Source organism: Telopea speciosissima, chromosome 10 (genome assembly GCF_018873765.1).
Source record: "Telopea speciosissima isolate NSW1024214 ecotype Mountain lineage chromosome 10, Tspe_v1, whole genome shotgun sequence".
NCBI lineage: Eukaryota > Viridiplantae > Streptophyta > Magnoliopsida > Proteales > Proteaceae > Telopea > Telopea speciosissima.
In genome coordinates this window covers 39342886-39356887 of record NC_057925.1, presented here as the reverse complement: position 1 = coordinate 39356887, position 14002 = coordinate 39342886, and the positions used below count along the sequence as shown (strand labels likewise).

General features: G+C 39.8%; 1 protein-coding gene across 2 annotated transcripts in view; it reads right to left on the bottom strand.

Annotated features, from left to right (window-relative positions):
• The window catches only part of LOC122642046 (DNA polymerase I A, chloroplastic/mitochondrial-like), a 41434-nt gene that overhangs the window by 21425 nt on the left and 6007 nt on the right, over positions 1–14002 (bottom strand). For both annotated transcript variants that reach the window (XM_043835443.1, XM_043835444.1), the window contains exons 5-10: positions 11732–12206; positions 8985–9080; positions 7848–7940; positions 7555–7749; positions 6625–6717; positions 6317–6529 (exon numbers count right to left, since the gene is read on the bottom strand). In XM_043835443.1, coding sequence (XP_043691378.1) covers positions 6317–6529; positions 6625–6717; positions 7555–7749; positions 7848–7940; positions 8985–9080; positions 11732–12206 — 1165 coding nt within the window. The remainder of the gene's footprint in view (positions 1–6316; positions 6530–6624; positions 6718–7554; positions 7750–7847; positions 7941–8984; positions 9081–11731; positions 12207–14002) is intronic.

The window sequence follows — 14002 nt, the reverse complement described above, 5'->3', positions numbered from 1 at the left end:
GGATCACCAAACAAGGCTGGCCGATTGGGACAGCTTAGGCTAATTAGGGCAGATTTAGGGTTAGGGTTAGGGTTTTGAGCTAGGGTTTTTATTTGGTAATGATGTGCAGGTTTTTAGGAGTCTATTGGTGTAGGTTTGGATTGATTTGGATGATGTTGGAAATCAAGGGTTTCGGGTTAGAGGCCTTGCAAAAATGGAGTGTTTTCAAGATCTAGGGTTTAGGGGTGGATTTTGAGAAAGGGGTTTATAGGGTATTAATGGGCAGGTCTAGGGGGTTATTTTGGTATAAAGAAGTTAGGGTTTGGATGAGTTACGAAATTCTGCAATTTAGGGCAGAATTAGATTTAGGGTTTTTGGGTTTTAATGGGGAAGAGGGGAATTAGGGTTTAACTGTAGGAATGAGGGCAGAATGGGGGATCGAATGAAGGAGATATCCTGCTGGAACTATGGTGTAAAAGTGGGACAGATCTTATGGTGGAAAGGGGCTGGACAGGTTAATTAGGATTTAAAACATTTAAGAAGTAAGGGGGATCGATTAGGGTTAAGTTGGATGGAGAAGAAGAAGGAAACTTGCAGAAACTGTAAACACTTACTGGTTTTGCAAATCTGCCACAACAGCAGCTTGAAGAAGCTTGAATTGAAGAAAAGAAGGACCTCCCAATCTACAAGATGCAAGGAGTCGATCGGAGTCCACCAATCCCTTCACCTTGATATTACCCACAAGGTAGCCTTGATATTACTCACCAGGTACACTCAACAGAGCAGAGCAGCAGCTATGGCAACAAAAGCTTTTTCATTAATCAAAGTCATGTACCATGCTGGCCTCCCTTACAAACTTATATAGAAGACTCAAAAATAGACTTAGACACTAAAATGGAATGGCCTAACCCAATCCTTAACCTATTAGCTAGCTTAAACTGACTAGGAAACTGAAATAGACTCAAAATAGAGTCCTAATGACTTAAAAACAACTTAAACTACTTAAACAAAGAAGATTCCCTACTAACCAATAGGATATAAGAACCTCTTAGCCAATAGGATCACTTCACTTAAATTAGACCAATTGAACCAATTGGATGCAACCAATTTAACCCGGTTCAATTAGCAACATAAAATAAAAACTAAGTATGAAAATAAACTAAACTAAACTAAGGCTCCTACTAAAACCTTAAGTTTAGGGTGGCTTCTTCAATTCGAGGAGGCTAGGATCTGCATCACTCTATGTCCCGACAAAGAAAAGAATCGGCATCTTGCTTGTTCTTGGGATCTCCCTCTTATTGCTCCCCATCCCTAGTTTTGATGTATCCCCTTTATTTTTATTGCATTTTGCTTTAGTTGTTTGGGGGTTTCTCCCATTGCTTTGCCTTCTTGGCCTTTTGTTGTAATTTTGGTTTTTCCTGGTTTATATAATTTTCTATTCACCCCAAAAAAAAAATGCTATTACAGACACTAGTACTGAAAATTTTTTAAATATTGGTCTCAATTTCATCCAGTGACCTGATCAAACCATTCAAATCACAATCATGCAAGCACTGCTAGTTTGTTATTGAAGCAGAACGCATAACTATAAAACTGAAGGTGTTTTGGCACCAAAAAAGGAAGCCAAACTGTAAGGCAGGACAAGTAATCCTTAAATCATGATGCTTATGCCTCAAGGCCTCTCAATATTTGTATTTGGTTCCAGGTTAATTTGCCTTGAAAGGGATTCTTTTTTTCTCTGATATCTCAATAAAAAATACAGTAAAACAAAAAAACTGAGACACGGCTCGAGCTGTGAAGGGCCCAGCTCCAAAGACCCCATGCAAAGGAACAGCGTGATTGCTGAAAGGCCCATTATTTCTAGCCCACCAAAGACCCCCCGACAATAGATCCAGCAATAAGAATCCACAGCCTCTTTCCTTGCTCTGCAACTGTCGATTCAGCCAACTCTTAAAAAGAGAAAAAAATTCATAGGTATGGTCTCTTTCTACTCTTACCCCAAAAACACAAAACAAAAAACATACATATACATGATCTCCTTCCAAACCTGCATAGCAAAAGGACAATCATAAAAAATATGGGGACCTGTTGCTTCATCAACCTAGGACAAAAAGGCACAAAGTTGGGAGCACATAACTTCTAGAAGTCAAACAATTAAACTATTTATAAGTGGCCCAGAAAAAGAATAGAACCTTGATGGGATAACCTTTAGCCCAAATCAGGTCAGCAGGAAAGTCAATAAAGTTATCTTTTATTTTAAATTTTTTGGTAAAAGGGAAATTCAAGTCGGTAAGGTTCTCATTTTTTAGAGAAGCAGTCAATAGGGATTTGACTGAGAACTTCCCACGTCCTTCCCACTTCCAAATCTTGTATCTGCCAACCTCTTCAAGGTTGCCAGTATAGATATCAAGTATCTCCACTAGAGAAGCATATCGTCCCACTTCCGAATCATTTAGGTTCCTTGACTTCCGAAGTCCAAAATCTATTGTTATTCAGCCAATAAACATAGTTGGCCACACTATCTATTTCATCTCTTCTCGCCAAATTTCATGCTATAGGGAAGTCCGATGCAATTTCCCACCTTCATAGTAAATCCCTTCCAAAAATAGCCATGCGATTCATTATACCTTTCCAATGATATGTGCCATAAGAAGGATTTGCCTGCTGCATACTCATTTACTCAACTGTATTGCATGCCACACTTTGCTACAATACGCGAACACCAAATATTGGGAAGGATCAATTCATTAAAAGGTACTGAATTAGATATTAGAAGGTTTTAGAATAGAAATCACAAACTGCAATACTAAAAGTGACTGCAAATAAGACAGCAGAAGAAATGAAATTGCAACTTCGTACCACGAAAGTCCTAAATGTAGAATCTCAACAAAGAACTAAAAGCCTGCCATACTTTGCTACAATAAGCGAAGACCAAATATTGGGAAGGATCAATTAATTAAAAGGTACTGAATTAGATATTAGAATAGAAATCACAAATTGCAATATTAAAAGTGGCAGCAAAAATGAGAGAGACCTTCACACCATTGTGGTCACAGCTCTAAGCTCTCATGTCTGACTACCCTGGGGTGGGGCCACCACCACCGGGGGCCCCTTCTCCCTCTCCCCTCTCCCCTGCTACCACCACCCCCAACTCTGCTGATGGCCCTCCCCCCTCCCCCCCTCCCCCTCCCCAGGGTTCTACACTTTGTGCCCTGCTACCATCGGAACTTCCAAAGTTGCCAGGTATGAAGACGATCTTCTTGTCAATGAGGTCAGGAAATGGGAATACTGTCTTGTTAGTATTTTATGGGAAGCTGACCACCCTTTCCCATTGTCAATTTTTTTTTTTTTCGATGAATACCCATTGTCAAATTTTCTCTTGCAAAACAATGGAAGTTGCAGGGGAGAGCAGAAACATACCTCTTGGACAATGGGTTTTTCAGTTTCAAACTTTCAGAGGATGGAGACAAGCGTTGTGTGCTTGAAGGTGGCCCTTGGAATGTTGGCCAGAAGCCAATTCTTCTACGGCAATGGAATCGCTATCTTCAACTCAACTGCCAAGATTTGAGTTCCATCCCCCTGTGGGTCTCTCTGCCAGGCTTGCCGTTGTACTTCTGGTGTGAGACTGGGTTGAGTTTAGTTGGCTCAGTTCTTGGGACTCCTCTATACTCTGATGGATAGATGAAGACGCAAGATAGACTGGCCTTCGCAAGAATATGCATAGAAGTCTCCGCCGACTCCCCCTTGTCATCCTCCATTTTGGTTGTTGATGGTGAAGGATACTCCTTCAAACAATCAGTATGCTTTGACTGGCTTCCCCTTCAATGCAATACTTTCAAAGTCTTTGGCCACTCATTTGGGAAATGCACGAACAATATTGGGACTGCCTCTGACCTCTCCCAGCCCCAGTCCTTTGATTCCCATCATCCGCCACTCTCCTCGACTCCTGAAACTCAATATTGGGACTGCCGCTCTCCTCTCCCAGCCCCAGTCCTCTGATTCCCATCATCCGCCTCTCTCCTCGACTCCTTCAAACAATCGGTATGCTTTGACTGGCTTCCCCTTCAATGCAATACTTTCAAAGTCTTTGGCCACTCATCTGGGAAATGCACGAACAATATTGGGACTGCCTCTGACCTCTCCCAGCCCCAGTCCTCTGATTCCCATCACCCGCCTCTCTCCTCGACTCCTGAAACTCACCCTCCTCATCTTTCTCCTCTCCCATCTGTCCATCCTGAAGTCACTGGTAATCGAGACTTTGGTGGCCAATCCTCCATCACTTCCCTCTATCCCCCCCCAATCGTCTCTTCTTGTACTGCACAACCCCTTCCCCTTCTCGTGGTTGCCACCGCAGTCGGTTATGCATGAAAGACCGATGTCGTGCCTCTGCAACTAACTCTCCCTGTGGTCACGATTCTGCTAACCCCTTCCCCTCGCCGGTCCATCACCCCTTTGTAACCGCTGGTCCTAAGAGTATCAAAATGAAACCGGAACTGAATATTGGAACCGGAACCGACCGTTTACGATCGAACCGAACCGCACCGTAGAAAAATTATCCGGTTTTGATTTTTTAGGTTCTCTTTCCGGTTCGGTTTTGATTTGCACCTCAAAACCGCAGTTCTAAATCGAATAAGAAACCAAATAGAAACCGGTACCTCGTACTCAAATACTAGCACATGCATCAATTGGATTAATTAATAACATAATAATTAATTTAATAAACGTAATTATTGTATCATTCTTGAAACATAAAATAAATAAAATGTAATGGATTGATTATATATTATATTTGTTTAAGTATGATGTTAAAATGGATTAACTAAACCCTACTTTCTAATAAAATAAATAGTTTGTTTATCATGTGAGAGAGGAGAAGAGAAAAAATGGAAAAACAAAGAATAGGAAAGGAATAGAACGACGGTTAAGGATGGGAATTTTTATTTTTTTTATCACATAGGCATGGGAAATATGATGAGTGAGGGAGACTGGGAGAGAATGGGGAAACACGGGAATATAAAGGCCTTGAAAATTAAGGATGTCCTCATTACCAGTTCTCAAAACAACACTACACAAACCGCATGTAAACCGATTGTGAACCAGATAATGAAAACTGAATAGAAACCGGACCGTATGCAAAACGATTATGATTTTAGTTGATTCCTATCCGGTTTGGTTTTGATTTCTTCTTATCAAAATGTAAATTGCACCGCAACCGAACCGAATAACCAGAACCGCACCGATTGACACCCTTAGCTGGTCCTGTGACCTCCAGTCACAACCCTTTCATGCCTTGGGTTCTGTAGCTGGCTTTTCAGAGCCTGTCGAGCCTGCCACCTCCCCTGCCATCGCTCCTCCTCATCTTCCGCTTTCCTTTATCAGACCTATCGTCAATTATCCTCCCGTTCTATCACCTCATCCTTCTGGCACCCCTTCTTTCTCTGCCTCAACTGTTGGCTTGCCTTCAGTCCCCCTCGGTAATCTCCCTGCTATCCCTTCCCCCAAGGAGCTGAGCCTCCCTGCTGTCAATCCTCCTCTCCCCCCCAGTCGCTAGGTCGCCATCCCCTGCAGTACGCTTCTGTGCCTTTGATGGCCCCCTCCTTTCCACCCTCTACGAATAATTTTTCTCCGCCTGCTGCTTCTGCTGTCAGCCCTTCGAGAGTGGTGGTACCCTTCCTCCTATTGTCCCTCACCTCCACCCCTTCGTGTTTGCCACCAACGCGACACTAGCTCCCCTCCTTATCCTAAGAAGCGACCCTACATAGACTATTCCTTGCCCAACAATGAGAAGATTTTGCCTCTAAGCATGGATATCAGAGGTCATGCCCTTTGCCATCGCATTTCCGATCCTTCTACTCCTGGGTAGCACGTGTTGGTCGAGGTTGAGTTAGGTTACCATGTTGTGGTCTGGTTTTTACCCTTGTTAGTGTGTTGTGGTTGGTTGGAGCTCTTCCCCTTCTCTTTTGCAGGCCCTTGCCTTCCCCGCTGTAATGCCTGGGCCTTGTAATTGGTTTGTGCTTGTATGTTCTCCTCCCCTCCCCCCTTTTCCTTTCCATTGGTAATGAATTTTTTATTCATCCATAAAAAAATGTGACAGCAGAAAGAATGAAATTGCAAGTTTGTACCACCAAACTCCTAATTGTAGAACCTCAACAAAGAACTAAAAGCCTTCCAGAGTGTTTAAAACAATAGGTGAAAATGTCAAATAAATCCAAGAAGTGAAAGGGGTGGAAGAACTAAAAGTCACAGTGCATTGAGAAATCTACTTTCAATTAATATTTGATGGCAAAGACTTAATAATGGTCAACAAGAAACTGAGCAGAAGGGAGAAGAGGAGGACCTGCACAGGGGTATTAATAGCTGCTCTCTCAATGTGACCTCGTTGAAATTTACTAGCATGGGCCATAGAAGGAAAATGGCGAGCACGTCCTAGCAATGTGTGTACTTGCTGCGTGATCTGTGCTTCCTTTTTCCGCTCTTCTTGCCATTTCAAAACTTCTTGCCTCTCCTTGTACCAGAGAGCTACTGTTGCCTTTGCTTCCTTAACTGAAACCTGAGGATGAAAACGGAGAAACCATTATTAGCTCCATGATGTTAGTTTAATTTTAAACAATGGGATCACCGTTTCTAGTCAAGTGTAGTCTGTACCTTCCAATCTCGGGCAAGCCCCACAGGTGTTTTCCCATATGCAATGGAAAAGTTGAGCATTTTGGCTTTCCTTCTTTCAGAAGCATAGGCATCCTGAAATAAACAATAAATATATAGGAGAAATATCAAATATTATCTACAGATAAAGATGCACTGATTAAATAAATTACAGTAGTTTCAGAGCATAAGGAATATTGAAAAGGTCTCCTTCCTGTGACTCATCACAATCTTCAATAACCAGAGGAGGAGACAATTATTGGGTACACTAACAGGGTCCAAGAGAACCAACACAAGCCAGGAGAAAAAAAAATCCAAAATCTAGTACCGCTAAATGTGTATATAAATTTTTATTACCCAAAAAAATATGTTTCTATTTTAGAAAATTGGTGGGCAAAAAGAGATCATGGGTTCAACTCTTCTAGGGCCTACCTATCCAAAAAAAAATGATGGGCAATCATGAATCAGAAAAATAGAAATATTATTTTCCGAAAACATAAGAAACCAGACAACAAACAGAAAAATACACCAGGCCACGGGAGGGAGGGGGAATGTGCTGCATTAGACCAAAAAATATACTGTCTTGAACATCAAAGAGTTCTGAATTTCATATCAATAGATGAACTTGGAACAGTCAGAGCAATACCTCTAACAAATATAAAATATTTTCATTAAATATATTCTGTACTATACCCTGTTAACAGCATCTATGAGATTACAAGATAATCACAATCCATGCAACAAAAAGTATCATATGCCTGGTCTTCAACAATTTCATGCTTCGTACAATGCAACGTGAAAGCACTAGGTCCTCAGTTTTTACCTTTGTCAATCCCAAAATAGATTGTCTACTTGTCCCAGAATTGATTCTCTTGCTTCCACCATGCATGAATCAACATATACAATAAATGACAAGAAGTTCTGCATATTTACCTTCAATAGGGGAGCTGGGGGTTTCTCTTCACCAGGCTGAGGTTGCCATTCAAGCAAAACTCTTTTTTGTTCTACTGCTTCACGAATATGTGGGTACATATTCATTGCTGTCCTTGAATGAAAATCACCACCGGCCTTGAAGGCTTCCAACATGCTCTTACAGTTTGCAAGATGTGCCAGAATCCTAAGTTCCAGCTGTAATGTTAAACAATGTAGAACATCAAACCAAATCATTGGAAACTATTACATAAACCTTAAAAGGGTATGTAGAGAAGTAGATAAGAGTTGCAGACCTGTCCATAATCAGCGACAATAAGAGAGTTTCCAGGTGCAGCTATGAATGCCTGGCGAATTTTGTACCGGTCCTTCTCCAAAGCAGGCTGATTCTGATTTGCAGAAGGTGGCAACATAACATTAATAGCCTTTTCAACGTTTGGAAGAAACGGAACTAAACAAGTTCTCTTAATGGAAGTTGGGTTTCAGGAGTATCAATTATCAAGTTGTCAATCATAAAGATGCCTGACAAAGCATGAAATATACTTTAGGTATACCCGGCAAAGCATAAAATTTACTTTCTAAGTATATTCTCCATGTGGCTTACACAAACATAAATGTGATACTCAGAAAGGATGAGAGACCACAGAGAATAGGCACAATATTTAATCAGCAAGGTAATCTTGCCAAAAGAATTTCAGTGATTCACCTCCCAACCAGCAAAAAGAAAATGGCAAAGATCCACGAAACCCTACCCTATTCATTGAATCCTCTCCATTGAAGAGTCAATGAGAGATACAAGTTTACAAGGTGAAACATAAGTCATCCACATTTCACCAAAGAAGTGAGTCCAAATCTCAGAGGTGTTAAGAAATGTACCTAGAGGTGGGCAATGGTCAATGAATCATGCATAGAAAGAAAGCACAGGGGCTTCCAATACTTCCTAGAGAGATAAGGGTGACTTGCACCGAAATACATATAAATTTTTTTTATAGGGGGGGTGGTAGAAAGAAACCTATATATCGTTAAACTAAGTGTCAGAAATCTCAAAGAGGATGGGAGGAGGAAGCAGGCTGTAAAGTACAACTCTTCTGCATGGCCCGACTAAGAACAATAGAAAGAGCTGGTGGTGAAGACTTTACAACAGTTTGATTTGGACTAACCTAGGCATAGTGACATAATTTTGTCGCATCGTTTCATACTACATGCCATAAAAAGTAAAGTAAGAGGCCTCATAGTTCAATATTGATTCAATGAATCTATCAGACTAGTGTACTTACCAAATCCAAACTCAATCATTCATGCAATTAATAAAGAAACATCCAAAGATTTCAAATTTGATCACATTTTTAATCTCTATAATGAAAAAATAAGTCAAAAGCACAAATGAACTTATCAATTAGAGCTCATCAGCCACTAAATGAAATAGCACAAACCTGCAAATTTGGTCTCCTGGCTGATAGACGACCAGTCTCAGTGTTTATATTTAAGGAACAATGGACACGGTCATCCTTGCCTGATATGTGAGTGCCCTGCGGCAACAAGAAAAACAAATGATCTTGAAATCGCCTCCTACATTTTACGTTCAGAAGTTTTTAACTGAAATGGATAAGGGAACATAAGATAGTAGTGAAATAGACAGAATCTTATAAAAGCAGAGGAAAAGAATAAATTGGAAGGAAAATCTCAAAAACATTTGGTGTAAGATTACAACAACAACTCAGTGTTATCCTTGCGTTCCAATCTGCTCTATTCGAGGTCATACTTGCTATAAGGCCTAAGCTGCATGTCTTTCCTCACCACTTCTCCTAAGGTCATTTTAGGACTGCCCCTGGCTCTTTTAGTTCCTTCAATCTAAATCAAATCACTCCTCCATATTGGAGCATCCAAAGGCCTCCGTTGAACATGGCCATGCCACCTCAAATTACTTTCCCATAGCTTATCATAGTGATTTTCTTTTGACAAGTAGATAGAATTATTATTATAATTATTATTACTATTATTGTGTTGGTGTCGGGAGTGATTTCCATGTCCAGTGGACAAGGAAATTATTCTGTGTGGTGGGTATATCAGCCACATGGCAGTTTGGTTGATCCTGAAACTTTGTGGAAACCTTGTCCTCTTCATCTTCTACTCAGGTGTCAAGTTCCAGGCCAATTTGATTTCACCATTAGCCAGAAAAAAAAGGTTTTACAAATCGGTTAAAAAGTCAATTTTTTTTCCAAAATTAAAGAGTTGGCCATATGATGAGTAGGCTGCTAAATTTGACATGGCCATAGTGACCAAATCAAATTCAGATTGTCATTGTCATTATGTTATAAAAGGCTGTCATTTCTTATCTAGCGGTATTTTTTAAGCCATGTGGGTGGCTGATATATCTAACTGTTGGATAGATGGAGAGCAATCCTCAATGATAAGGCCCACCATCTAGGACTTTCCGAAATAACTTTCAGCCACAAAATAAAAGGAGGGCTGATGTGGCAATTCTAATTGTTGGATAGATAGAAGACCATGTGAATTGGCCATCTACCAAATTCTCAAACCCATCTCAATCATATGACTCGCAATGTATTGAACTTTTTCCTATTTATTCAAATCTTAAACAAAATTGAGCTGTTAGTTGTGTAACGTAGTATGATGCTTTTGGGCAGAGGCCAGAAATTTACCAGATGATGACATGGACTACAACTCAACTCAACTAAGCCTTTCCTAAATGAATGGAGTCAGGTGCGCAGATCCTGTCTTCCCATTCAACTTTGTTTAAAGCCATGTTTGTTGTCAACCCAAAGCCATTCATATTTAGATGATGACATGGACTACAGTTCAGCAAAATTTGAGTACCAAGCTATCTCGTGGCAGATATTAGAGATTATTTAGAATGGATAAGGAAGCCATTCTTTATCTCCAGACAAGGAAAATCACTCCAAAGACATGGTAATTGGCATGATTTATTTCACTGCTTACTTTCTATTTCTCTCAAAACATTTTACTTCCTAATAGAAAATGCAAAGAGGGAAAAGAGAAACACCTAGGCCATATTATCTTTGGTTACTCTCATTTACCCTCTTGGAAAAAAAATTCTTTTTGGTTTCTTTCATCATTAATAAAACAGTAGAAAATACAGATATCAGCTAAGATTTGTTTCCCTTTCTTAGTCATAATGCAATAGAATACAATCTCAATTATCACTTAAGAGAGACAGAGAGAAAGAGAGAACAGCCTTCAATTCCAAAATTATATCTATATTTTGGGTCTCATCCTTGATCAAGGCACATCTTAAAAGATCTGCTTTTACTTTACATATATGCCTGTTGTACATTGAAATACATAATCATGAATAAAGATGTTGTCCAGTCCGAATATCACAAAGTTCACCAAACAATGGGTCCCACTCAAAAACCAAAGGGGAAAAGAATGACTTTAATATGAACAATACCATTGAATATAAGATTCCAATCTGGGCCACCCCCATCACTTCTCTAATAAGCAGATGGTTTAAGAATAGTATGGTAAATTGCATGGTCATAATAATTTGATGAAATTGATTTTTGGCATACAGAATTTCCTAAGTCATGGACCTCTTGAAAGGTGCGCCTAATACCACTTGCATATACAAAAGTGAAGCATGCTAATGGCACAGACCTGTATTATTGTGTATATGACAGATTCACACCATCAAATCCATGCAGTAATATTTTAGTACTTACCATCAGCAGCAAGACATGGTAATAACTAATAACTAACAAGATATATAAATAATTTAAGGGAAAAAGGTGGGCAGGCGACTATGGTGTACACACCCCCTCACAGGCTCTCTCCCCTTTCCTCATTTAATGACGTGGATTCCCCCTATATACGAATCAATACCCATTGAAACTCCTCTCCCCTTCTAGGCGTGTATGATGCCAATGTAAGGGGACAGTGTGTCGATCCCTCTCCCATAATTTAATATAAGTATTTTTAGATAAGTGGAAAAGATCATTCCCGAGCTTATATTGGCCTCAAACCAAAGCATGACCTGTTTGAACACAATGGCAACAAAGAAGGTCTTGAGTGTTTCCTCAACCAGGTAAGGAAATCAAAACCCTAGACGGATATCATGTTTCAATGAAGAAGAGGTGTCTGTATTTTTTTATAAAATAAACCAAGATTCAAGGCAAGTATACAGGATTAAAGAAACCACCTGCAAAGGGAGTATGAAGTTGGATATCAAGGAGTCAATAGAGCAGACTTGACATAGAGCAGCAATGGCCTGGCAAGCCTCCCTTCCCTCCTTGCCCTCTCCAAATGCAGCATAAGCTGTTCCATAAAAAGAGATATCTATGTTCTCTTCACTAACACAAGTAGCTTGCTTTTCCTCAACTTCATTGACCATCTGTTCTGGAGGAAAGTCATCATTTCCATCTGACTGAGGTTCATATGCATCATTAATCAAATCATATTCAGCAGAGACCTTTCCAGCGAGGACCTTCAGGGCATCTCCACTAACTGAGGGCCAACCAGTAGCTGTATACATCTCCGTTTGCATTTCAACACCAAGGTTACACAGTGTAATATTACGATATTTTTTTGCCACTTTCTTCCCCTCTTCAATCACATTATCAACATTAGGCACTTTAAAAGTCCTCGACATTGGAAGGCTTTCATTAGGGTCCTTACTGCAGAGGGCATAGATGAGCACAGATGAGATACATACATGGATTTGCTTACAGAAAATTTAACTTAAGCACTAACAGTGGCATGTATTAAAAGAAGAAAGTTAAGGGAAGACAATGTTATAGCTACCAACATGCAAGTTAGAACAGGAAGCCTTTCGGTCATTTTTCTCAACAATATCACATTAAAACAAAAACTTTACCCTTGGTACATTCAGATGCAAAGTTGAACGATCAAGGGATTCAATACTGTACTTTCCACAATAACACTTCAAAACCTTTGCTTGAGGGATTCATGGTGATGAACCTCACTAAAAGCTCACGGGCTCCCATAACCTTTCTGGTAATCTGATGTAGTTCAAGAGAACAAGAAGGGCACCAGCAAACCAGGCCATCAAACTGGACCAAGAATGGACTAATATGTGTAATTTTGAGTGTCCAATGGGTTGTATGGGCCATGGGTTTTATATTTTCAGGTTTAATTTTGTAATGGCCAATTTTAAAGCCCAAATATTAGGGATTTAATCATTAAGAATATTAGGTTTCTATATTTTGAAGTTTCTATTTCCTGGTAAGTTTTATTTAGTTGCTATTTTGTAAGATCTCTCCATTAGCCAAGGAGAGTTTCTAGTTATGTAAGAAGGCAATTTATAAATAGAGGAGGAGGTAGTTCCTTGCCTCCCACAATTTGACAGACACTGAATGAGTGCTTTGTGCATGTGTGAGTGTGAGAGGCAACAAACACTGGTGAGATTCCAAGGTGGAGATTGGTGAGAAGCCATCTTCTAGTGTGTTTTTTTTTTTTTTTTTTTTTTTGGGGGGGGGCTGGGGAGGAGGGGGGGACCAACATATCCCTTTCTTTCTTTCTTCTTCTTTGGTAAGCTGTTCTACTGTTATTTACTATTAGTTTCCTTATGTGTAATCTCGGTTCTCACCTTATTTCTACCGAACCACATCTGACATTCTTGATCTGTTGTTTGAATTCCAAACTACCAACCCATTGACCTGCGCAAGATGCTACAAGGTTTAGAGGACCTTAGTTGCTGTTTTCCAGCCACCATTCCCAATTTAGTAACTTCTATTTCTCTGCTTTTCTAATCTGGTTTTGCAGGACTCCTTTTATGATTTCTTATTGGCAAACCAATAATCTCCGTTTATATGTTGTTTCTTGACTTTCTAAGTCTGGTTTTAGAAACTTGCTAATTCTGTAAAAATACCATAACTTCACACCTAACCATCAGATTTTGATCAAATTTTGGCGATGTTCTCCACCCAATTAGGTACATTCAAACAGAGGTATATCATCATCAGATAACCTGTTGGGGTCTAAAGAGATTCCCTTATTTCTGGTTTAATGTCCTACCTTGTGATTCTCGTTATAATGCTTTCCTGGTCATTAATGGTTAGGTGATTAAGAACCCATCACTATCAATAGAGAAAATAGAATATTCCAACGTATCCATATCTAGATTTGGTCTTAACCAGGTAATAAATGAACATATTAATACTGTATTTATCTTTTTAGAATCTTGCATCTATGTTTCAATAATTCCAATTTCTAATTCATATGTTGGTGCATACATATGAATTAGAAATTGAAGGAACTACAAGAGCCAGTGACACAGGCGGAAGGTTCAGATCTGTAATAGAGAGATCAGATCTAGATTATTGGTAAGTTAGGGATAGGACAAAGGGAGAAGATGAGGTTTTAAGATCAGATTCTGATCTTGGATGAAGAGAGAAGAGACGGGGTGGATAAGAGGGAGTATTGTGTGAGAGAGGAGAAGAGATGAGATCGA